Raw genomic sequence first — 23,349 nt, 5'->3', positions numbered from 1 at the left:
ATAAGCCTAGAATATGGTGTCTTTTTTAGAAAGGAAAATCTGAGGTGTGAAGTTTAGCTGGAGATATGTTCTGTTTGTGTATGGTAAATGCCATTGCAGTTGTCATTGCAGTGTCATTCAGTAATGCATTTGTACACCACAGATGTGAGGTGTACATGTATACTGTATCTGTACTTATGTTCTGAAACTCATGAGAAGATGGTTCTCTTTTTTTTTTTTTTTTTTAGTGGAAAGAGAGGCTTTACTTTAAGTAAACATCTCTTACTCCTTCTGTTTTTGAAATTAAGGATTCTAATACTCTAGCTATTAAGCTATAAGCAACGTTGTGATTCCTCTACAAGAAAGAGCCTTTTTGTGCTTTATTGTGGTAAGATAAAGAATTAAGTACTTAAATCTTTCTGTATGGTTTTTGGCTTTATTTGTTGTTTGTTTGTTGTTTTTTTTTCCTTCTATTTTTTTAATAAGCTGAAACAGCTTAATCATTAATGCAATAGGTAGCAATTTCTGTTGCTTAGGAGAACTTGTGGAGTGAAACTGCTATGCAGGAAGTTTGAAAGTTACTTGGAGACTGTTTCTCCATAAACATATTTTGCTAAACTTCAAGTGATTTGTAATGAATGGAAAATACATCTGGAAATCATAATAAGAGATTCAGATTAATTTTACAGAAAGTAAGTTCCAGAACTGCTTATCTAATTCATTGGAAGATCAGAAGGTAGAGGCTCAAACTGAGTCAATATGAAGAGAGATTGTTTCAATGGGATACAGGACATGTTTATATTCTAACCAATAAGGGTCTCAAATCTTCTGAACGAAGAAAAAAAAAAAAGGTTCTTTTCATTGATGGCATTCTTTTCTTGAAGTTTTTGTAATTAAAAGAATAAATTATATATATATATATATATATATATATATATATATATATATATTCCTAATAAGCTTCTGCTAGCTGAATATTCAATCCATTCAGAAATTTTAGTAGATATTCTTAATATGATACCTATGCACCAGATGTTTCTTAGGAAGTCAATTAGTTTACAGGTGGTGCATGCTTAGGAAGCCTAGTGGAGATCTTTGTCCAACTGTCTCCAAGATCTAGCCAAAGAATGTTCAAAAACAGTGGTGAAAATCCATTCCATTTTCCTTTGCATCTTTCACAATCATTGATATGCCACTCATCCATTTTTTTTTCGTTGCTTATCCATTCAGATCTCTGTCTTAGGTAGAACGTGGTCCCCACATTCTTCTGTATCTAATTGTTAGCTGATAGCTGGTCTGGAAATGATTTTTAATTTGGATTTTGATAAGCCTCTCTAAAGAAACAGATTAAATGTACATGTATTGAGTTCTATTATTGGTATGTATATTTTTGACCTTTATAATCAGCTTTGTTTTTTTCTAGCTTCTCTTATCCTTTTCACTTAACTGTGTTCAGAGCAGTTGTAAAGGTAAATTTTAATGCCTGTATTTCCAGTTACCATACATACCAAAGCATCCTGTTCTTAACGTGTCATCAGTAGAGGAAGAAGCTGGTAGGCTGATCTGTCTTGTTTTGAGGGGCATTGGGGATGCAAAGACTTTGTTTTCATGAAAGAATTAAAATAGAGCCTGGTACTTTTCCAGCTTGCACTACTTTGCTCTGATTTTTGTAGTGGAATGCGGCCAAACTGCTAGTCTAAAAAGAACAGCTACAAACCTATTACAAGCAGATCACTTCAGGCAGAATTTACTTTAACTGCTTGCTGCAGAAGCCACATGGTTTTGTATTTTTCTTTAAAAGATGACACTTGGTCCTTTTTTTCCTTATAGACACAAGTACAAGGCCAGTCATCTTCAAGTAGTACATCGGTACCATCTCAGCCTACGCAACACACGCAGCAGGTATGATCATTTGTTAAACTAGGGAGTAAAATATTTTCAGCATAGGAATATGATGACTTAAAGAGCAATTACCTTTCCCTGTCCACACTTCAGTCCATAGTTTTGGATAAAAGAGGAATCGTCTGGTTCTCACCTAGTCTAACGTGCTATGAGATTAACTTTAACTTTTTGAAATTGATTTTTAGGATCATATTAATGCTACTTCTTATGTGACTGTCTTTCCAGCCCCCACCTAAGTTTGCATTGGAGGTGCCATTCAAGGAAAGACATATCAGGATTTGTGACTTAGACTGTCTAGACAGGCAGACCCCATTCTGATGAATTCTTCTAACTTGAAATAGTATCTTCTGCAGCGTCCTCTTCTCTTAATTGCCTGTGGTCCCTGTATGGAGTCTGTATTCTTGTTTTCCCTGTTGAAACTAAAATCCTTTTTCAGTACTTTGTGCTGATAGTGGAGTTGTGTTAGTAATACTAAGAAGAAGTTACTAAAGATTAATTGACTCAGTATGTTCAGAAGATCCACTGATGTCAATTAGAAGGGAATAAAAGTTGAAACTTAAATAGATAGGCTTTTAAAACTTCCTCTGTGGGGCATTAAAAATAGCTTCTGCATCTATTCCCTACTGTAGAATGCGCAGCAGCCAGCCTCTTCTCAACAACCTGGACAATACCAGCTGCAGCAGCCATCAGTTTCTACTGGTGCTACTCCCACACAAACTGTCTCTCAAACTCAGACTTCACAGGTTATGCCAATGCCTCAGGCAGCAGCAGGGACACAGGTAAGCAATATTTTTCTTACCAGTACAAGATCCTCCACACCTGGCAAATTCAATATGCTGCTACTTTCACTTTTGTCATCTTTTCTAATGGTTCCAAAACATTCATCCAGATAGTAGTATTCTTGGGATACTGTAACTGTCAATTTTGCTGGAAAATATGTATTGGAAACACTTTCTTTCACGCATGGCAGTCATGAGTAATTTGTTTGGGGGAAGGATAGCATTGCATTCTGTAAGGTCTTTAAATAGTCAAAAGTATCACAAAGCATACTGATGAATGAATTGCTATGAATGCGTTTTCAGGAACTTGTCATTTCTCTGCTTCCCATAGAATGTACATCTTCTGCACCATTGTGTGTAAAACACATGTTCACGTATTTAGGTAGTGAACCATAAGGACTGCCTTCTCCACTCTTGTCATCTCTCTTACTCAGCTCTTCTCCTTTACTGCCTGATCAAGAAGCTTCTGTTACTGAGTATTACTTCATTTTGGCTCATATATCTATCTTGAACATGTGAGCCTTGTTTTTGATTTTAAAATTGTTTTTTGTTGCTTGTTCATCTTAACTGTCTCTCCAGTTGCATCATTTGCTGCCTTTAATTGACATATCCCCTGCCATTCTCAGAATGCTGGCACAGTGGCTTTTCATTCTCCATTCCTTAGTCCCCATACCCAACGCTGACAGATTTGTTGAAACATTTGCACTTCTTTCCTGTAAGAAGGCAGGCTTGGCTCTGGGGACAGAACTGAGGGGAATTGGATTCTGTTTGTGTACAAGTCAGCGCTTTAGGGTATTCTGATGTTGCTCTTTCACCCTCTGTGGGGGTCTGTTTCAAGAGCCTGTGAAGTTCTTCAGGGGAAGTGTTGCAAAGTGAGGACCTTTTGGAACTCCAGCCAACTTCCCAGCCACTCTGCCAACTGTGCTCCCCACCCACTTTAACAGAGTGCTATAACTTGAATAATTCTTTCTTTGACTAATGCATAAAAATTCTGCTTTCTGCAACCCTGCTTAAAAACCGAAAAATCTATCTCTATTTTCTTTACCTCCCCAGCTTCCTGTTTCCCAACCAGTGTCGATCATCCAAGGCGAACCTCAATTACCTGTTGCAGCACCTTCTGTCCCTCAACCTTCAGTTGCCCCATCAGTCCCTATTGGTTCTCACTTTCTGCCCGTGGGACAACCCTTGCCAACTTCCATTGTTCCCCAGTTCTCAGTCTCTCAGTTGCCCGTCGCAGCTCCTCATGTGTCAGTGGCTCAGCCAGGTTTCCAGTCACTGCCAATTTCAATGGCAGGCGGCATGAATCAGCCACTGCTCACGCTGGCAACATCTGCTGCGGCAACCGCTGTCCCTGTAGGATCAACTGTTGTCCCTAGCCAGCTTCCCACGCTGATGCAGCCCGTGGCTCAGTTGCCCAGCCAGGTTCTCCCGCAGCTCCTGCAGCCGGCTGTCCAGTCCATGGGATTGCCAGTCAGCATTGGACAAGCTGCTGATGCATCACTTCCTGCTGCAGATGCTCTTTACCAGGTATTGTTGCAAGCCAGCAGAGCTCTTCCCCTCCGACTTTCACCTCTTCCTCTAAGGTACCAGCTCAGAACTGTGTGCCTGGGCCAACTTCTCTAAGAGAGCCACTAAGCCATGGAAATGAATTCTGTTTTGTGGTAAAAGTCCTTTTTAAGGAGGGAGGAGAAAAAGTCCTTCAGTCACCCTGTGATTTTTTTTTTTTTCCACATTTGGCAGCGGAATTTGTCTAAAATGACCAATGTAGTGCAGGACTCTAGTCAGCTGCTGTGTAAAGGAGGATAGCTATATGTCCAAGAGATCTTCCAACTTGAATTAAATTAAAAGTATGTCCCAAAACATTGTGATTTAAAAATACACACAGGTTGTGTTTGGGAAAGATAATCTGTGGCAGCATATTCAGCGATGTCAGTATTTGTATTTCATTCCAAGTTGGGGAGGGGAAGTGGGGAGGTGTGGACTTCGATTTTCTGGAAATAAGTCGGGCAACATGGATATTGAACAAGAAGTAAGTATCTGATGCAAGTTATGAAATGCCGGACTGATTGGCAAGGATTGCTTTGGCTACTTTGTGCAATCATTGTAATGGCAATATGAGTAGTGACAAAAATAGTGACTTGGCATACAGTTGTTCTTCTAAAGTAAATTTATATCGACTACGCTGAGATAATATGGAGTGCTGCAGAATAGAAACTGTGTAGGAATTCATGCTTCTTGGTTCCTGGGTTGGTTCAACATGAGAGGACAGGAGAAACACAAGGTGTTTACTCGTCTTGAGAATCAGCAACAGATGTATAATATGTTCTGAGCAGTTCAGCATAAAAATCCTTCAAACTCATTTCAAGCCTCAGGTCTTAAAATATTAAGTCCAAAAGGCAACTAGGGAGAGTTGGGAGGTGAATATTGTTTTGCCTAAGGCTTGAAATGTTGGGTGGGAATTTGCTTGTTGAAGCATAGTCACTTGCAAGCTGAACTTTGGCTTTTTAATCAGCGGCTATTCTGTGGGAAGATGGTCTTTGGAAGGGCTTGAATAAGTACAGAAGGGAAAAGAAAGCAGTTAGAAGTTGCCCCTGAAACTGATATACATTTTCTTTGTTTTGTTTTCTTACCAGCTCTGGCATTCACTAACTTGACTCCCTCATTTCTGTTACAGGGCTTCCCATCTCGGCTGCCACCTCAGTACCCAGGGGACTCAAGTGTTGCATCTTCCTCTGCTGTGGCTTCTGTTAGCATTCCTTCTGCCATACTATCCCCTCCCTTACCCACAGATGTAATGACTCAGCCAGGCTATATTGCCCCTGTTGTGCAGCCGTATGTGGAGCAGAACGTTTTAGTTCCTATGGGCAGCGTAGGAGGACAGGTTCAAGTGCCCCAGCCTACAGTGAGTTTAGCACAACAGGCCTCATCAGCCTCCTCGCAGCAGGCAGTTGTGGAGGTAACTATGTTGAATATAACAATACATTTAGAGTCTTCAAATTACAGAACAGTGAATGTGTGTGGGGAACTAATCCCTTCCATGCTTGTCTTCAGGTGGAAATTAATGTTTGAAATAACCTTTTTCTTACAGCAGAATGTCATGCCAATGTGGGGACCTTGTTGCCACTGGCTGTTCTGTTGGGAAGTGAGTGTACCTCTTACAGGCAAAAAACCTGTTAACACTTCACTTCTTGCTAGTACTGTAGAATATTTTGCCATATCAATATAAAACTGCAACTGATAGCCTTTGAGATTCTCTCATTTTGCCCATTCCCTGCAGCACGGATGTTGCTAGGGAGAATTTGAATTGTCTTTGTGTTCTGCATTGGCTTGCCTTTTGCACATTCTGTTAGTAAGACTGTGGCTGCATGGCAAACTGTAGCAATGTGCATCAGTAGAAAGGATGGCTGATTTTCTGCCCCACTCCTCCCCAAGATGATGATTTGCTTCACTGCAGTTTGCTCTTGAGCCTTGTAAATTGAAGCTCTGTAGATGCTAGCTAGCTGTTCAGAGTTCTAAAAAAAAGTAGTGCTTTTAGCTTTATAACTGATTTGAGTGGAATGATTGAAGACTAATGGGTGATTTCAAAAGGAATGGAGTTCTTTAGAGTTCTTGATGTAGGTTTCTATCCATAGGGTACTCAAGGAGCCTCACAGACTGCTCCTTCAGAGTCTCTGCCATCAACGCAACCTGCTCAGTCTACCCCTTTGGCTTCCTCTATGGATAGGTAAGCTTGGTTTTCTTCTCACCAATCTGAATTTTAATTTCATGCCATAGACATAAAACTAGTAGAGAGCATCTAGAGGAGGGCTGTGAAAATAGAGATAGGTCTGGAGGTGAAGACACGTGAGGAACAGCTGAGGCCGCTTGGTTTGTTCAACCTGGAGGAGACTCAGGAGGCCTTATGGCAGCAGCAGCTCCTCACAGGGAGCAGAGGGGCAGTGCTGAGCTCTGCTCTCTGTGACAGGGACAGGGCCTGAGGGAACTGTGTTGGGAGGGACAGGTTGGGTGTTAGGAAAAGGTTCTTTACCAGAGGGCAGTGGGCATGGAAGGGCTGCAGGCATGGAAGGGCTGCACAGGGCAGTGGGCACAGCCCCGAGTGCTGGAGTTCAAGGAGCATTTGGACAGTGCTCTCAGACATAGGGTTTGGATTTTGGGTGGTGCTCTGTGGAGCCAGGATTCAGTGATCCTGATGAGTCTCTTCCAACTCAGAATGTTCTGTGTTTATCATTTGACAGGATTCTTCTCCCCTACTCTGTGATTAACAGGCATCCACTGCTGTCCTGAAGAGAATGGTATCGGTAGGGTAAACCATATTGTTGCAGATATAGAATGCATGAGTACTAATATAAAGTTGTTTTTATTTTTAGTGCACATTCTGATGTTGCTTCAGGAATGAGTGATGGCAATGAGAATGTTCCAGCTTCTAGTGGGAGGCATGAAGGAAGGACTACCAAGCGTCATATGCGGAGGTCTGTCCGCAGTCGCTCTCGCCATGAGAAGACTGCTAGGCCGAAACTGAGAATTCTAAATGTGAGTGATTTTGTTTTGTTTTAATTTTAGTGACTTTTTAGTACTGTTGCCACTCTGAGCATGCAGTCTGACTGTTGTGTTTCTTCTGCTTTTAGCATTAGTATTCCAAAAGTCATAGTTAAGAACTGCTCAGAATATTTCAGTTGGCAGAATTAGCTTGCTTGGCCTCTAGTGATTCCACATACTATTTCTGAATGTTTGCTTTAATCTTGTTAGTAAAGCTAAGCTAGTGGCGTACAAACTAGAAAGGAACAAGGGACCATTTGGACTCTGAGCGAAAAGTGAGGGCAAGGTAAGCTTGGTCAAATGAGTAATTGGCAAATCCTCAGTAAATGTTGCCGTACCGTCTAGTAGTTTAGAAAAAGAGAATATGTTTATCTTAGAGCAGTACTGTTGGTCTTTCTCTGTGGGCTTTAAAGTACAAACGTTATATTTTTATGTTTTTAACTAACGTTTTCTTTGCTTTAGGTTTCAAATAAAGGTGACCGGGTAGTGGAATGCCAGCTAGAGACACACAATCGGAAAATGGTCACATTCAAATTTGATTTGGATGGTGACAACCCTGAGGAAATTGCTTCAATTATGGTAAGATTTCAGAGATGGAAAAGTGAATCCGGTCTTAATCACAGTTGTAATACAAGCAGTCTTATTTTCTCACTTGCGTCCTTCTGTGTAACATGGCCTGCGTCCTCTTTTTCTGCGCTCACTTAATTGGTATGTAAGCACAGCTAGAGACTGTCTGCACAGAGTGTAATACAAAATTGACTCTTAATCTTACATGCTCAGTTCACACAGATCGCTTGAGTCAGTGTCTAGAAATACACAGAAAATACAGATCTTACATTTCCTCATATATAAATTGATCCTATGTAGAAATAAAACAGTATCTGAATTCAGTCAGAATTCAGAAATATCAGTCTGATAAAAGTGATACCAAATGTTGTTCCACTGCTAGGAGTCAAACAGGACAAATATTTCAGTGCTGGAAAAAACAAATGTTTTTTCTCCAGGTTGTCATGAACTTTATCTTATGCATATGAACAAAGAAAGGAGGACAAACATAAACAGAAGTTATATAATGGTTACTCAGTATTCAATACATAGTTTTGAAATACTTTGTAATAAGTAAAAATCTTGCTGCTTTGTTCTCTTTACAGGTGCAGAACGAGTTTATTTTAGCAACCGAGAGAGACTCATTTGTAGAACAGGTACGAGAGATCATTGAGAAGGCTGATGAAATGCTGAGTGAGGATGTAAGTGTGGAGCCAGAAGGTGATCAGGGTTTGGAGAACATGCAGGCAAAAGACGATGGCTTCATTCCAGGGTCACAGGTATGTAGAAGACGAGTGGCCTTAGCTAATCATATTTTCAGTTTTGGGTGGTATGGTTTTGTGTAGTGCTAGCAAGAAACTGAAACTTTCTTTCATGAGAAATATCAAAGCTAAAAATAAAATTAACAGCCAGAGCTTCAGATCAGGATAAAAGCAATAAATAAATAAATAAATAAATAAATAAATAAATAACATTTAGAAAACTAAATAACTTAAGCCATTTCTTTTTGTCATGTTCTGACACTTTTAAAGCTGCTGAGTCTTCTAACAGAGCACTAGACAGACAGTCTTAAATGCTCAGGCTTCTTGGGTTTGAAGTTGTGAGGCAGGATACTAAAATCCCTAATCCTTCATCACTGACTAAACCCCAAAATACTGGACTCCATGTCCTCTACTCAGTGAGCCACTTGGACTGGATGCATCAGTTAGAAAACAAAGGTTTTCAAGCTGGTTGCTGGGAATCATAAGGGGTGACATTTCCGGGATCTCTGCCTTATTTCTACCAAAAACTATTCCAAAACATCCATCATCCATTTGCTTGTCTGTGGGATATTTAAGGAAATGGGCTGCACTGTTTGTTAAGAAAAAGATGCTTAGATCCATTTGTTACACTGGTGGCCACTGAACTGACAGTCCATAAAACACCATAGCTGACATTTGCCTAGGCAGAATTCCACTGCTTTGATAATGGTGCTTGAGACCATGGCACTGCTTAACTTAAATGCCCACATTTCAATAAGCTAGAGTTTTAATAACTATCATGTGGGTTTCTGTTTCAGAATAGAACTTTAAATTTTATCTTACTTTACAGAAATTAGAGTTCAAACAGCCAGATCCTACATCTTCCATGCCACAAAGAATAGTAGTCTTTTGTGATTATTTTTCTTGGAACAGTTTCTTTTTCTCTCTTTCAGCGGATGGGTGCTGCCAGGTTTTTATTTTATATGATGGAGTTCACATTCCATATTGCAAGTTATGTATTTTGTTGCAGCTATGTATCACTAAATATCCAACTTCTTTCTGTTTAGGGGTTCCTCCTAGCTCCTTTACCCAGGTTGTCCATTCTGCTGGAAGACGGTTTATTGTCAGCCCTGTCCCTGAAAGTCGGTTAAAAGAACAGGGCTTTTTCACCTCTCCTATTCCTGGAGGAAAAGAAACTTCAGATGTGGGTAAGTTATCCAGACTCTTAAATTCTGAAGGCTAAGAAATATTACTCAAAACTGAAGTTAGTTTACCAGAATGACAAGCTCCTAAGCACCCTTTAAGTACCCGGAAGTAGGGAAATGACTGTGATGATAAGAAGTTATGACAATCTGGGTGATACTGTATAGAATTCTTGCAGGAAAAAATGCTGATAGCCTGTCTGCAAAACTCTTGAAACCCAATGCCATATTTTCAGTGTGTGCCTGGATTTATCATTTTTTTTTCTTTTAATTATGCTGGGTAGTTAACTTCATCTAAGTCTATCAGTAGGAAGTAGTACTATAATCAAATTTCCAAGACGGACTGATATTTTTATGTTCTTTCAGTTGCTGCATCTCCACTACATGGTCCTGGAATGAATCTCTCTCACTCTGCATCATCACTGAGCTTACAACAAGCTTTCTCTGAGATTGGACATGGTCAAATGACAGAAGGACCTAGTACAGCTCCTCCAGTGTTTAATCAAACAATACCACCATTTCCACCTGCGCTTTCTACCATGGCAAGCAGTGGTGCACCTCCTGTATCTGTAGCTGCTCCTTCAATATCTGTTCCTTCTAGCACAGGTGTTTCTCTTCCAAGTTCTGTTACTTTGCCTTCGGAAAATGCAGCTGTTGGAGTTGCACCAAGTGCAAGTGTGCCAAGCTCTGTTTCTCCACCTCTGGCCTCACAGTCTGGACAGCAGCTGTCTGGTGGTGTGGCTTCCAGTGTGAGCGCCCCTGCTTCTTTCTCCTTAACTATCACATCCCAGCCTGCTCAGCCAGTAACTGGAGACATTGCCCCTAGCATCAGCACACCAGCTTCTTTGGCACTGCCTGCTACCCAGGTTCCTGGTGTCTCTGGTCTCGGTGTTGTTGCACCAGCTGTGACATCTCAGTCTACTCCTCAAATTGTAAGTAGTTTGGCAGCACCACAGACATCTGTTGCCCTGTCCCAGGCTCAGAATGTGGCTTTGCAGCTTCCTCAGCTTACGAGTAGTGGCTCTGTCTCCAGTCTGGCAGAAACAACAGTTGTAAGTGCTCCACAATCACTACTTGAGAGTGGGCAGTCTGCAGATAAATCACAGCCCTCCAGTGCAGCTGGCTTATCACTACCAATCTCTGCACCTTTATCATCCTCTGTAGCAACAAGCTTATGTGGTTCAGTCACTCAGCCAGTGATACATCCCTTATTCATCCCATCAGCAATTACATCAACACCTGTCCTGTCCCAGATTCCGGGTGCAACACCTGTGTTGCCCCAGGTTCCCCTACCTGGTGTCTTACCACAGCCAGTTACTAACTTGCCTGCAGTACAGCAGACATTGATACACAGCCAGCCCCAGCCAGCTCCATTACCCAATCAACCTCATATTCACTGTCTGGAGGCCGATGCTGATGCTCAGTCCAAAGCACCTGGCATTGATGACATAAAGACCCTGGAAGAAAAGTTGCGGTCTCTCTTCAGTGAACATGGTAACACAGGGGGAGCAGCTCATCCATCAGTATCTCTGGAGACGTCATTGATCATGGAAACTACTGTTATTCCTGGGATCCCAACCACTGTGGTTGCACCAACTAAACCCCTGACATCCGTTAGCACTTGTATACCTCCGAGCAGTTTGCCTCTTGGACCATCTGGCTTGCCAGTGCTGACACCAGTCGCCACGCCTGGGCAAGTGATCACCCCAGTAAGCTATATTTCAGCACCAAGCGGCATTGCAACAGCGGTAGTGAAACCAGGGACCTCTCCTTCCAAGCCCCCTCTTAGCAGGGTACCGGTAAGTAATGCAATATTTATATGGATATTCAAAGGTTGTAGAGAACAGACTTCTTAAACAGAATCTTTTTTTTTTTTTTAAAGCAAAAATATTCAGACAAAGGTGTCTTTGGTTGTAATATTGGAAGGAAACATTTATCTTCTGGGTTGCTTTTTCGTTTGTTTGTTTCAAGAGGGTTTTTCTTTTGTCCATACTGAAACAAACATCCAATTCTACACTGTGTGCCCGAGAACTCTCTAGTGTCACTGTTCTTTTTTCATACTCTTAAATTACAAAGAGCGAAGCAACGGTGTTTTCCCTTTATTAGTGTTTTTTTTCTTTCTTCTTTTTTTAAATAGAAGTTTGGAAAGCTTGCTTAAAATAGCTTTTTATTTTATCCATAATTGTTAAAATGAGCCAGAACCATTTTAAGTTTCAGAAAGTAGTTGTGATTTGCCTAGTTTTGCTTTTTATCATTTAACCCATTCCTTGACAGCAGGCATGAACTTAACTGAATGTTTTTGAGATCCCTCAGATTACATGGTGCCTCTGTTCAGGGAAACAAGGCTAATGGAGAAAAAAAAATAAACTTAAGGCTTCTTACCTTGCCCAAGGGTGAACAAATTAAGTATTTCCAAGAATCAGAACTCTAATGTGTGCCTCCATGAGCCAGACTCACATTGTTACTTTCCCAATTCTTTTCCCAAAACCAAAGAGATAGATGGGGTATAACTATGGTACCATTCCCGCGTGTAGATGTTTTTCTTAAATCAAACCAGATATGACCATCGCAAAAGAACTGGTAGAATAATTTCGTTAATACGACATACGATGAGGAGGTTTACAACTAATTGGAAAAACATGTTGTTAGACTAATGCGAAGTGTGAGGCCTGAGGGAATGTCATAGCTGCCATAGCCATAACTTTTGAGGATTTCCCCAGCTTCTGCAGATTTCTCCTTATTTCACTTGTTCTTATAGTTTTCTAAGAATTCCTTCCCATTTGTTCTGTTCTCAGCTATGCTATTCTCAGCTGTATTTGTACTGTTTCCCTACTTTGGGTTTTCTTCCCTGAAGGTTAAGTAAAACATGCTGATGCTACTGAGGGTATAAATCTCTCTCTCGGGTTACACATTGACCTCTAAATCCACCTCTAACAAGACCATGCTGAAGTAAGGTTAATGGGGAAGAAAAAGATGGAAAAATAAAAGGGAATGAATGGAGCGAAGATTCTGAAGATTCTTATCTGTTTTTTCATTCTAACCCCAAGTAGATATTGTAAATGATATCCTTTCCTCTCATGTAGCATGCAGCACTAGAATTGTAAGTAATTCACCAGCTTGGACTCGCAGATGCTTTTTAAGCCCAGTGGGACACTTCTTTCCGTTTCAGGTTGTATTCAATTGCAAAGTAGAAAATTTCTGCCATATCAGCAGGGACACGTGTCGAGGAAGTTGGGGAGGAAACCTGGATACAGAGATTTAAATGGAATAAATGTTCAGGATTTTTGATGACTGCTGTGGGGGGAAAAAAAATCTCCTTTCTGAATTCTTCACTTCTAAATTATTTTGTGGCTTTTTTTTTTTCAAACTTCATTTTGTGTTGTTTTTGAGCTTATAGAGTTTAATGCTTCAGTTTTCTGGGGTTTCCTCAATTGTAGGGGAAGGAGATGTTTTGTTTGCAAACAGCTTGTTAACCCGAACACTTTTGACTTGTCTTATGAACATGTTTAAAGTGTATTTTGCCTCTTATTTATAAACTAAAGGATTAATGTACCACAGCTTAACAAATCACCAGGCATCAGAACTGGTAATGTCCATGTATATGATCTCAGTACACAGAAAAGCTGCAGTAATGCAACCTGGCTTAGTTCCTGCTGAAACATTATGGAGAGAAGAGATAACTTTGTCTTGTATGTTCCCTGGTCAGTTATTACTGCAATCTGAACTATTAGTTAAGCTGTGATAACATGGTAGCCAGCTAGAACTGGTTCTGCTTGTTGAAGACCACAGTAGATTTTGGGCCTATTACACACATCCAGCAGTGTTCACTGTCATAAAGGGAAGCCAGCTGACCAACACTGTAACTCATAGGACTGTCCTTTGTTTCTGAAACATCAAAGTCGTGGTCAAGCCTCAGGGCTACAGCTGAGAATAAGAATTGCAAATTGTGTAATGGGCTTAATTCTTAGGAGTTCCCACTTCCCTAACAATGGAAATAACTAACTGGAATGTACTGTCTGACCTTGCTGGGAGGCTTTGATCCCTTATTCTAACCTTTCCAGTTTCTCTAACTCCTACCACATAACCTGAATGACCCGCCCCTATCTGATTGCATGGCCTAGTCATCTCCTGTGGGTGCGCAAAGCCCTTCAGGTTAATTAAAAAAAAAGTAATACCTCTAGAAATTAGTGTAAGAAATTGATAAATATGCTTTTCAACAAATGGAGACATCCTCAGGCATGACATTCTCTGTTCAAGTCATTGCTTGGAATTGTTTGCTAGAGGCACATGGCCTGGTATTGTTAATGAGCCATTAAAATAGATCTGTTGTGAGGAGGTTGAGTGCATTCTTGCACCCTTTTATAAATGAAGCCTCTTGGAAATGTAGCTTTTTTTTTTTTTTTTTTTTTTTTTTTTAAAGAAAATATTGTTGTGGCATTTCTTGCAGACTTGAAAATAAAGTAACCAAGTTGCTGTGCTCACAGACAGAACAGCTTGCTTAAAATGGAAATTGTGACTACTCAATCTGGAGCAGCACAATAAAAGCAAAACCAAACAGAACTAAAACAAAACAAGCAAAACAAAACTAATCAGCCAACCAAAAAAAAACCTCCACAGAACGGCAACAAAACAACTGAAAAACAGCCAACTACTTTAATTGTTGCTGAACTCAGCAAAGATTCCATGCTGACTTTCCAGGAAGGAAGTCTCCACAGAAAAAACATAGAGGCCTCTGTCATAGGGCATGACTGACCGTAGCTTGGTATCTGATCCTTCAGTTGTTCCGTGTCTGATGGACTCGCGTTTCCTCTTGGTTATCCATAGGTGCTACCAGTAGGTTCTGAACTTCCAGCTGGCACTCCGTCCAGTGAGCCGCTGCCACCTTTTCCAGGACCTTCACTAACTCAGGTGCTACACGACTCAGCAGATTTTATCTGCCTCTTTTTCTGTCAAAGGGCATGTTTCGATTAAACTCTCCATTGCATGTTATTAATGTCTGTTTTTCTTGTCTTTTGGCATAGTAACCCCTTTTGTGTAAACGTAGCAGTGGTCAGAGTTGTTTCAGCTCTGTAGATTTAGCTTATCTTTTGGGCTGCTCTACTCAGTGTCTGAAATACAGAAACAATAATTCAGGCTTGAAGTTGTTTGGTGTTTTTATCTAAACCCTAGAGGTTTTTGTAAAAACAAAAACATAACACAGGTGAGTTTTCTTCATGCAATTAAAAGTTCCAGTAGCAAAATAGCTCTTTGTGGAAGCGGTATATACCACAATTAATTGTTAACGCTAATACAGAATTACTGGTTTTCATAGTTCTTGGTTAATTTTTTTCCTTTGGTTACTACCAGGCTCCTATTTCAACAGATTCTCAGTTTTGTAAAGGCTCTGTGATGCTCCCAATCCTTAACAGGAGTTGAAATACAACACTGGCTTAAACTTGTTCAATTTTTGTTGTTGTGTGCAGCAGTTAACTTGGATGTTTTCTATGTAAATTGGACAGATGATCAATTCAAGATCATAAAGGTTAAAAATGCCTTCACTTTGATTTTTTTAAGAAATAGAGAAAACGTAGAAGAAAAATGTATTGACACAAGATTGTTTTATGGGTCTTTTCAATGCTGTACATTGAAATGTAAGATGGTAATGCTACAGTTCAATACACCAAGAAAAGCTGCAAAAATAACCAGAAAAAACCCATGAGGTTTTGAGATGGAAATATGCTGCTTCAGAAGGAAGGCTGAACAAACACAACTCTTTAGAACAATATTCAGGTGTCCTTGGGATAGAATTGACTTAATTTTTTTTAAAATTCAAACCTGCATAGACATTATGGTTGAAAAAGGTTATCTAGCAGTGCCTGCGTGAGGCTCAGAGTAATTTTCTTGTAAAAGTGACACTACCTATGTATGTGTACTTTTTATAGTATTCACATCTTCCATCTGTGGTTTACCCCGCAGAAAATACTCTGGGGATACATCTAAGATCTACATTTTTACTGATATCTGTCCTTTCATAGAAAGGAATTATTCTTTTAAGACTTAACTATAATTTTAAAGCACTTCCAATATGATAGCTCAGGTATGAAGACTTGTACAATACTTTCTAGCATCATGGCTGAACTTCTTTTGTTTTTTTGACCACTGTGAATTTTAGTGCAGACTGTGAGCTAACCTTGATAAAGTCCTGCTCCTTGACACTCTGGTAGCAGTCTTGTTTTCATCTCTTGGAACAGAGCTCTTGAATTCAAGTTTCACCTATGGAAGTGAAGTTAAAATGAACTGTAAAGGTCATTTTATTCTTTGCAAGCTGTTCCTTTGTTGGGCTTTACAATAGCCTGTGAGAACTTTTCAGTCTGAAAGGATTTAAATTGACTGTTGCACAAAGGGATAGTGGAAGAAAATTGTAAATAATTTAAACTATGCTAAGGCAAATTTGCTTAATGAGTTGTCACGACTTCCATTAATTCTACAGCTGAAACTGTAAAAACAGAATTATATGTATTAGGATACTAATCTTCTAAGATCCTTTTTGAACAGAATTTCTGTTTGTCTCTCAAATGTGAGGAAAGTAGTAATACCTGGTTCCAAAGGCATGAAAAGAGTAAAGCAGCAAGGCATGTTTGCAGCTTTTATGTTGGTTATGGCATTAACAGACCCTCTTTCCATTTTACAGTTTTTTATCCTCTAATACTGTCTGAGCAGAAGCCATCTGTATTCAGTAATTTCTCTGGCTACCCCAGTAGATGTCATTTTTCTAGGGAATCTCTCAGACAAGTTTGCAGAGGATCTAGAAAAGAGGTTAGAATGGGAAACAGTCTAATAAGCCGGAATTACAAGATGCTGAAAGTTGGCATCTCATCCTGACTGTTCCTATTCTACTACCTTCTCAGTCCTCCTGATGGAACAAATACAAGTCAGTAATAGTAATACATCCAGACTCAGTCAGCGAGTCTTTGCAGATTATGCAGCGTGAAAAGGCAGAAACTTGTGCTCTGTGTGTGAGAAAACAGTCAGGTTATTGCTCATTAAATGTGTCATGGAAAGGAGAGTGCCTCTGCATTTGGTTTTACTAGCTGCTTTCTGGCAGGCTGAATATGATTCCTTCAGAATGGATACATTCTGACTCCAAACTGAGAAAGAAGCTGGTTGTGTTATGTGGAGTTGTGAGATAGTGTTAGCAAGCAGAATCTTTTCCTCCAGCTGTTGGAACCAGAAGCTTTTTAAAATACCATTCAGCCAGTTCTTTTGAAATACGATTTTCTTGAAGAGGCAAGAGATACCAATTTGGTGCTAATTCATCTGTGTTCACGAGCAGTGGTAGCAAATGGGTCTGGAAACAATTAAAATAAGTCACGTTAAGTACATACTACTTCAGGTCATTTCTTGGAACCGGTTTTCTTAGTCATCATTTCCCCCAAATGAATAGAATAGATAGGTTTTTCTTCCTTACTGATTCTGTCAGTAGCTCATTAAACAATAATTTGTCCAAAGTACCAGTTTCATAATTAGCAGTCTGAGTGCATGTCATCCCAAGACCAGTTTTGGACAATTTGTTTCTCAGTTTTTGAAATTATGGGCTTTTTTTTTTTTTTCTTTTTGGTCAGTTTTTTTTTAAGTGACATTCATAAAGAGTTTGTGTAATCCTTGTAGACCAAAGAGTGTAGAACCTGGAGACTTAGACTGTCTTTACACAATTCTTAAGGATGGGAGTGTGAACTTAGTGAAAAACAGGTGCTTCAGTTAATGTTTCTTTTCTGCTTTTCCAAATGTGTTGCTTAAATTGTTTTCCATCTTACTGTGTTATACATGTTAAATGTAAGCATGTAGCAAGGGAAAGGTAGAAATATAAAAACCGTACTGACTGCTTTAAATTTTAGTATTAAATGTGGCTGCACTTTCAGAAATATGTATTTTTCTTGAGCTGGGGCAGCTGTTTACTGTTTCCTCTCTCATCAGTCCCAGCAGCCACTGGAAGATCTGGATGCTAAGCTGAGGAGAACCCTTAGTCCAGAGACCGTTCCAGTGACATCAGCTCCTGCCTGTGTAAGTTTGGAGTATCAATGCAGTCTCGAGTAACCAGTGTTTTCTCAAGTTCTTGCACTTAAATCACTGCCTTTAATATCACTACACACGTCCATAGGCTTCTAAAGTAAAAACAAAGAGTCATCTTTCAGTGTGCGGGACAGAGCCAAGCAAAATGGAGAAAATATGTAGGTTGCAATAGACACTGTATTTCCCGAGGCTGGCTCTGGGATTAGTTCTTAGCCCATCTTCTTTGGCAAAGCCATTAATATCACAGAACTAAAATGGGAAGTGATTGGGAACGAGGGAAAAGAGGGTGCTAAACAAGCAGTATGTGGGAAGTCAGTCGTAATTTAGAAGAGATTTTTAAAGCATAGGTTTCAGTTCTTAAGACTATGTTAAAATATCGATATAAAAGGATGACAGTGATTAACATTGATCGCTAAATGACTACTCATGCATTACTTCTGCAGAGTAAAGGGGGAGGTTCTGCGGGGAGCCTTGGGTTGCAAGGCATGCAAAATCTGTTGCTGATGTTTCTTGCTTTGGAGATGAAAAGATCCTGTGTTAGTCCTGTGATGGGTCATCCTTTAGACCTGATAGTAACTTGCACTATTGTAGATTACTTGGAGTTGAATCAAACTATTGATTCTGATTAATTTTATTTTATTTTATTTCCCTTCTGAACTTCTAGTCTGTGCCCTCAGTAGCATCTACAGCAGTTACTGGTCTGGCGTCCACAGCAGCGCAGTCTCTGAAAGATGGTAAGACAGCCTTTGTTATTTCAGATGATTTCTTAGCACAGAGATTTAATGCAAAACTGAAACAAAACTTTACAAAAGTATTGAAAATAATAGCCTCTTCTAATAAGTGATACAGTGACAACTCCTTAAGAATTGTTTTAGTTTTTAGCAACTACACTGACATTTTCCACTGTAGACCAAGAGAACAGAGTGGAACATGCGTATTATGGTAATTCTGTATTTAAAGTTGACTAAAATGATAATTAAACCTTGCAAAGAACCTTCAGTATGCTCCTAAGGTACAGCTTGACAATTTGAAAGGACTACTTCCTATCTCTCGTGATATTCTTGACAGCAATTGCAAAACCTTTCCATTTTGTGTTGCCATGCTGTGTTCTGTGTTAAGGGTATCTCCCCTTAACTGGAGTATTTAATTTCTATTTGGAGAAAAAAAAAAAGGTGGGGGCTAAACTTAAGTAAGAAAACATAGTAAGAAAAAAGGACTGTTTTCTGAACAGTGGAGGGGTGACTATGACTGAAACGTGAATGATAAATGGCTTTCAAAACTTGTTTAATTATTAGGGGTGCAACCAAACAGCCCACACTTCAAGAATAGCCTGAGTCTTAACACTCGGTATTCCCCCACTCATTGCAATTTAAAAAACTCTTCTTTTTTTTTTTAAAAAAAAGGAACTGTTAATTTGCTTCTAAAGTTATTTCAAATTTATTTAGTGAACAACATTCAGTTTTCAAGTTCAATGTCAAAACTTTAAAAGTTAATAAAATGAACAGGAAAATAAAACAGTCCCTTTCTGGTATGCTTGATAGTTAACTATACAGTTAAGCTCACTTTCCTACTAGAAAATGAGTTCCTTTGCTTGTTGATTTAAGGTTGTAAAAGTATGCAAAGTGGAGAGTTACTGAATAAACCCAACGAGCTGTCCAACAGAATTGGTTTAAAAATAGAATGTTATTTCACAGCTTTGTAACCTTATACTGCTAGGGCATACGACAGTAAAATTAGGAGCTACCATCTAAGGATCCAGCTCTGAAGGCCTCACACTGCTTTGAGTAAATGTTTATACCATTTCTTAAATGTACTGAATTTGTACTGAAATTTATGTAGTCACCATAAGTATGGAATTGAAATATGTCATTTCTTGTATAAATTTCATTCTTTTTTATTTATTTATTTATTTTTGGCTATTTCACATCCCTGCTTGAAATCAAAGTGTACTTCTTCTTTATATATCACAGTGTAGAACTGCACTTCTGGCAGGTGTACTGCACAATGGAACTTCATAGAAAAATACTTAATTTTAAAGTTTTAGTTTGATATTCAACATGGCAAAGCTGAGAAAGGAGACCAGATTCCATGAATCCAAAAGCCTGCTTATTTTCTTCTCAATCCAATTCTCCTTTATTTATCTATTTTTTTCTAGCTTCAGCATCATGTGGTGGAGAAAGCAGTGGTACAGCTTCCACAACAGGAGCTGGTGTTCTTAAGATGGGACGGTTTCAGGTAGGCTCCAAGGAGATCTTATAGCAGCCTTCCAGTACCTGAAGGGGCCTACAGGAAAGCTGGGAATGGACTTTGTATAAGGGCAGGTAGCATCAGGATGAGGGGAAATGGTTTTGAACTGGAGGAGGGTGGATTTAGACTAGATATTAGGATTAAATTCTTTGCTATGAGGGTGGTGAGACACCAGCACAGGTTGCCCAGTGAGGTTGTGAATGCCCTCTCCGTGTAAGCATTCAAGCCAGGCTGGATGGGGCTTTGAGCAACCTGGTCTAGAGAGAGGTGTCCCTGCCTGTAGCAGGTTGGTTGGAACTGCATGATCTTAAAGGTCCCTTCCAACCCAAACCATTCTATGATTCTATGTTAAATTGATTTGGTTGCTCATAGAGAATCCTCACCAAGCAGTTACTGCCTGGTGCCCATTCAGTGCACCTCTTGGAAGGTGTTCTTGATGAGAGAAAATATCAAAAATATCCATACTGAGTATGTGGCTGCAGTATTTTGTGCAGACACTGTTATTTGTTCTCATTCACAGGAGGGACTGCGCTAGAGTATACACGGTCTAGTTTATGAATATAGCATTTCATCTTGTCAGACCTTAACTGTTTAACTGTTTGCCTTTGTCTTTAATATCAGTTGCTCTTTGGCTAACTTTGCTGGGGCGTTTATTATGTACTGTTCTTGGAGGAAGCCCCCTCTCAGTCTGCTGTGTAGTTGGAGTTAATTTTGAAGTTTATCTTGAACTGCTATTTTATGTGGAGGGAAGTTTGTAGCATTTCAGGGAAACTAGTTATTTTCCCCCCTCATATGCTTCTGCTATGTAATGTAAGTAAGTGCATCATGTTAAGGAAGAACTTAGAAGGTCTACATGATTGCATTTCTATTGTAGGTGTCTGTGGCAGTGGATGATGTGCTGAAAGAGAGTGACAAACCTGAGACTAAGCCTCTGCAATTTGAAACCACCTCCTCTGATTCCTCCCCTCTTTCTGGCAGCAGTCCAGAGAGTACCCTGGTAAAGCAGGCTGGCGGGCGGAAAAGCGAGGCTGTAGCACATGGTATTCCTCAGCCAGTTCCTGTGCTGCAGTTGCCAGTAGATGATGGTCAGCCTACTAAGGTTGGACGCTTTCAGGTAACAACAACAACAGATCAAGTGGGGCGCTTTTCAGTGTCAAAGACTCAGGATGAGGTCACCTGTGCAGAGAGAGAGCCAATGACTCTCCCTCTCTCTGTGGACTTGGAACAAGTTGCTTCTTCAGCTGCAGCCCCTAGGAAAGAGTTGGAGTCGAGGCAGTCCCCCCATATGAACGGTCCGTCCTCTGAACCAGAGGCTGCTTTCTTGAGTGGAATGGCTAAGGATCTGGATGATGGCTCAGCAAGCCCAGACTCCCTCCAGGCCACAACATCAAAAATCAGCCTCCCTGTTCAAAGCCTTAGCAACTCGTTCAATTCTTCCTACATGAGCAGTGACAACGAGTCAGATATTGAAGATGAAGACTTGAAGTTGGAACTCCGTCGATTACGGGAGAAGTAAGGCTTTTTCCTTCCCTTTTGCATGTGTGAAATGTGCAGCAAAGGCTTAATATGAATTCTATTTTCTCTGGACTTCACTTTTCACAAAGGAAAAAAAGCTATCCTTCTTTAAGAAAAACTAAAAATTTTTTAAGTATCAGGACCCACTGTCAGTGTTTACATGGGAAGTAAAATTCTTTAGTGGAAAAATAATACATAATGATTCCAAGCAACAGGTGTATGCGCTTGTTATGTTAATTTTCTAACCTGTAAAATTGATGTGTGTTCCCATATACAGATTGCCACACTGTGGATATATCTGTGCAGATGTACAGAAGTTCATGTGTATCTGAAATTCAGTAGGTAGTGGAAATGTTGTTGTCTGTCTTGAAAATGACACTCAACTTTGCGTTTCTAGTAAGCAGTTCTGGTTCTCCACTTCTTGGAGAATCCCCATTGATTTAGAAGAAAATTGAGAAGTCAAAGAATCTGACTTAATATTGAACTTATATTGAAAGCTGACTTTTTAGGACAGCTGGCAACTACTCTGAGAACAATGCTCCAGTACAAATGTTGAAGCCTCCAAGGCTGTATGCTTCATAAAATGAGTGTTGTAACAATTTGTTTAGCATTTATGATGAATGATTTGATTGATATGTTTGCTGTGTGTTCTTGTTTATACGCATGTTCATTCTGGTTTTGAGATTACAACAGTGGAAACTTCGTATTGGAATTTCTAGTCAATGTTAGACAAAATGGAAAAAAACAATTATTCTGCCATGTGTATTTAGTGGTTATTTGTGGAAGGGATTTATTTCATCTGCACTTAAATGTCTGTGGGAGTTTGACCAAACAAGCTGGTCAAGCTTGACTGGAAGGGAGGGATTGTATTCATACAGGTAGGTGCACACAGTTTTTAAAGTAATACTCTTTTAACATTTTTAGGCACCTTAAAGAGATCCAGGAGCTGCAGAGCCGCCAGAAGCAGGAGATTGAATCACTATACACAAAACTAGGAAAGGTCCCGCCTTCAGTCATTATTCCCCCCGCTGCGCCCCTTTCAGGAAGGAGGAGACGACCCACTAAAGGAAAAAGCAGCAAATCCAGTCGTAGCAGCTCCCAGGGAAATAAGAGCCCGCAGTTGTCAGGTAAGGCTTTCTCAATTTTAATTTCTTTCTTTATTTATTAAATATGATCAAACAGGGTGCTACCAGTCCCTTCCAGACTGATGTGGTTCTTCTGCTGCACCCTACTCTCCTGCTCTCCCCGCTCCACTGCCTGGACTACATAATCATTTAAGTTGCTTTTGCTAGTTGATAGTCTTGCTTGCGGCTTCTGCAGTTTACTCAATCTACATTACATTGTTTTGTAAGAGCAGTTTAAAATTGTGGGTATGGGTTTTTTTTATTGTGTGGTTTTTTTTTGTTTTTTTTTTTGTGGTGGTTGTTGTTTCTGTTTTTTGTTTTGTATTTGTTTGTGGGTTTTTGGTTTCTTTTTAGATTAGTGATAGGACTATAAGAGCACTGGAATCTCTGCTGAGTGAAAGTATAAATTTACAGAGGGATTTTTATTTTTTTTCATAGAATTCTTAAAGTTGAAAGGACCTTTATAGGCCATCTGGTCCAACTCCCCTGCAGTGAACAGGGACACCGCAGGTAGATCAGGTTGCCTGGGGCCTGATCCAGCCTCGCCTCAAAAGTCTCCAGGAATGGGGCATTAACTGTTCTTGTTTTCTCCTGAAACTGATTTTATTGAATGAGAATGGTATATTCATTGATGATTTTTCATACTTAATAGCACTTAAGCATGATATTGCCAGAAACCAAAGTCACAGCTGATGGGTGTTAAAGTAGTGATTTTTTAGGGAGTGACAGT

At 39.8% G+C, this 23,349-nt stretch overlaps 1 protein-coding gene across 14 annotated transcripts in view; it reads left to right on the top strand.

Annotated features, from left to right (window-relative positions):
* Positions 1 to 23,349, top strand: part of WNK1 (WNK lysine deficient protein kinase 1) — a 96,459-nt gene that overhangs the window by 62,134 nt on the left and 10,976 nt on the right. For 10 of the 14 annotated variants that reach the window (XM_015865453.2, XM_032445333.1, XM_015865419.2 and 7 more), the window contains 18 exons: positions 1,810 to 1,881; positions 2,511 to 2,660; positions 3,714 to 4,187; positions 5,335 to 5,616; positions 5,749 to 5,802; positions 6,293 to 6,384; positions 7,028 to 7,190; positions 7,659 to 7,775; positions 8,348 to 8,521; positions 9,333 to 9,381; positions 9,547 to 9,690; positions 10,051 to 11,483; positions 14,509 to 14,592; positions 17,638 to 17,724; positions 18,398 to 18,467; positions 19,889 to 19,968; positions 20,855 to 21,492; positions 22,420 to 22,622. In XM_015865453.2, coding sequence (XP_015720939.1) covers positions 1,810 to 1,881; positions 2,511 to 2,660; positions 3,714 to 4,187; positions 5,335 to 5,616; positions 5,749 to 5,802; positions 6,293 to 6,384; positions 7,028 to 7,190; positions 7,659 to 7,775; positions 8,348 to 8,521; positions 9,333 to 9,381; positions 9,547 to 9,690; positions 10,051 to 11,483; positions 14,509 to 14,592; positions 17,638 to 17,724; positions 18,398 to 18,467; positions 19,889 to 19,968; positions 20,855 to 21,492; positions 22,420 to 22,622 — 4,366 coding nt within the window. Of the gene's footprint in view, positions 1 to 1,809; positions 1,882 to 2,510; positions 2,661 to 3,713; positions 4,188 to 5,334; positions 5,617 to 5,748; positions 5,803 to 6,292; positions 6,385 to 7,027; positions 7,191 to 7,658; positions 7,776 to 8,347; positions 8,522 to 9,332; positions 9,385 to 9,546; positions 9,691 to 10,050; positions 11,484 to 14,508; positions 14,593 to 17,637; positions 17,725 to 18,397; positions 18,468 to 19,888; positions 19,969 to 20,854; positions 21,493 to 22,419; positions 22,623 to 23,349 lie in introns of all 14 variants that reach the window. The other 4 variants (XM_032445317.1, XM_015865429.2, XM_015865455.2 and 1 more) reach the window with 4 other exon arrangements.

The sequence above is a fragment of the Coturnix japonica genome, chromosome 1 (assembly GCF_001577835.2).
Source record: "Coturnix japonica isolate 7356 chromosome 1, Coturnix japonica 2.1, whole genome shotgun sequence".
Lineage (NCBI taxonomy): Eukaryota > Metazoa > Chordata > Aves > Galliformes > Phasianidae > Coturnix > Coturnix japonica.
Note: the sequence above shows the minus strand (reverse complement) of the source record. Positions and strands in the feature narration are given on the sequence as shown.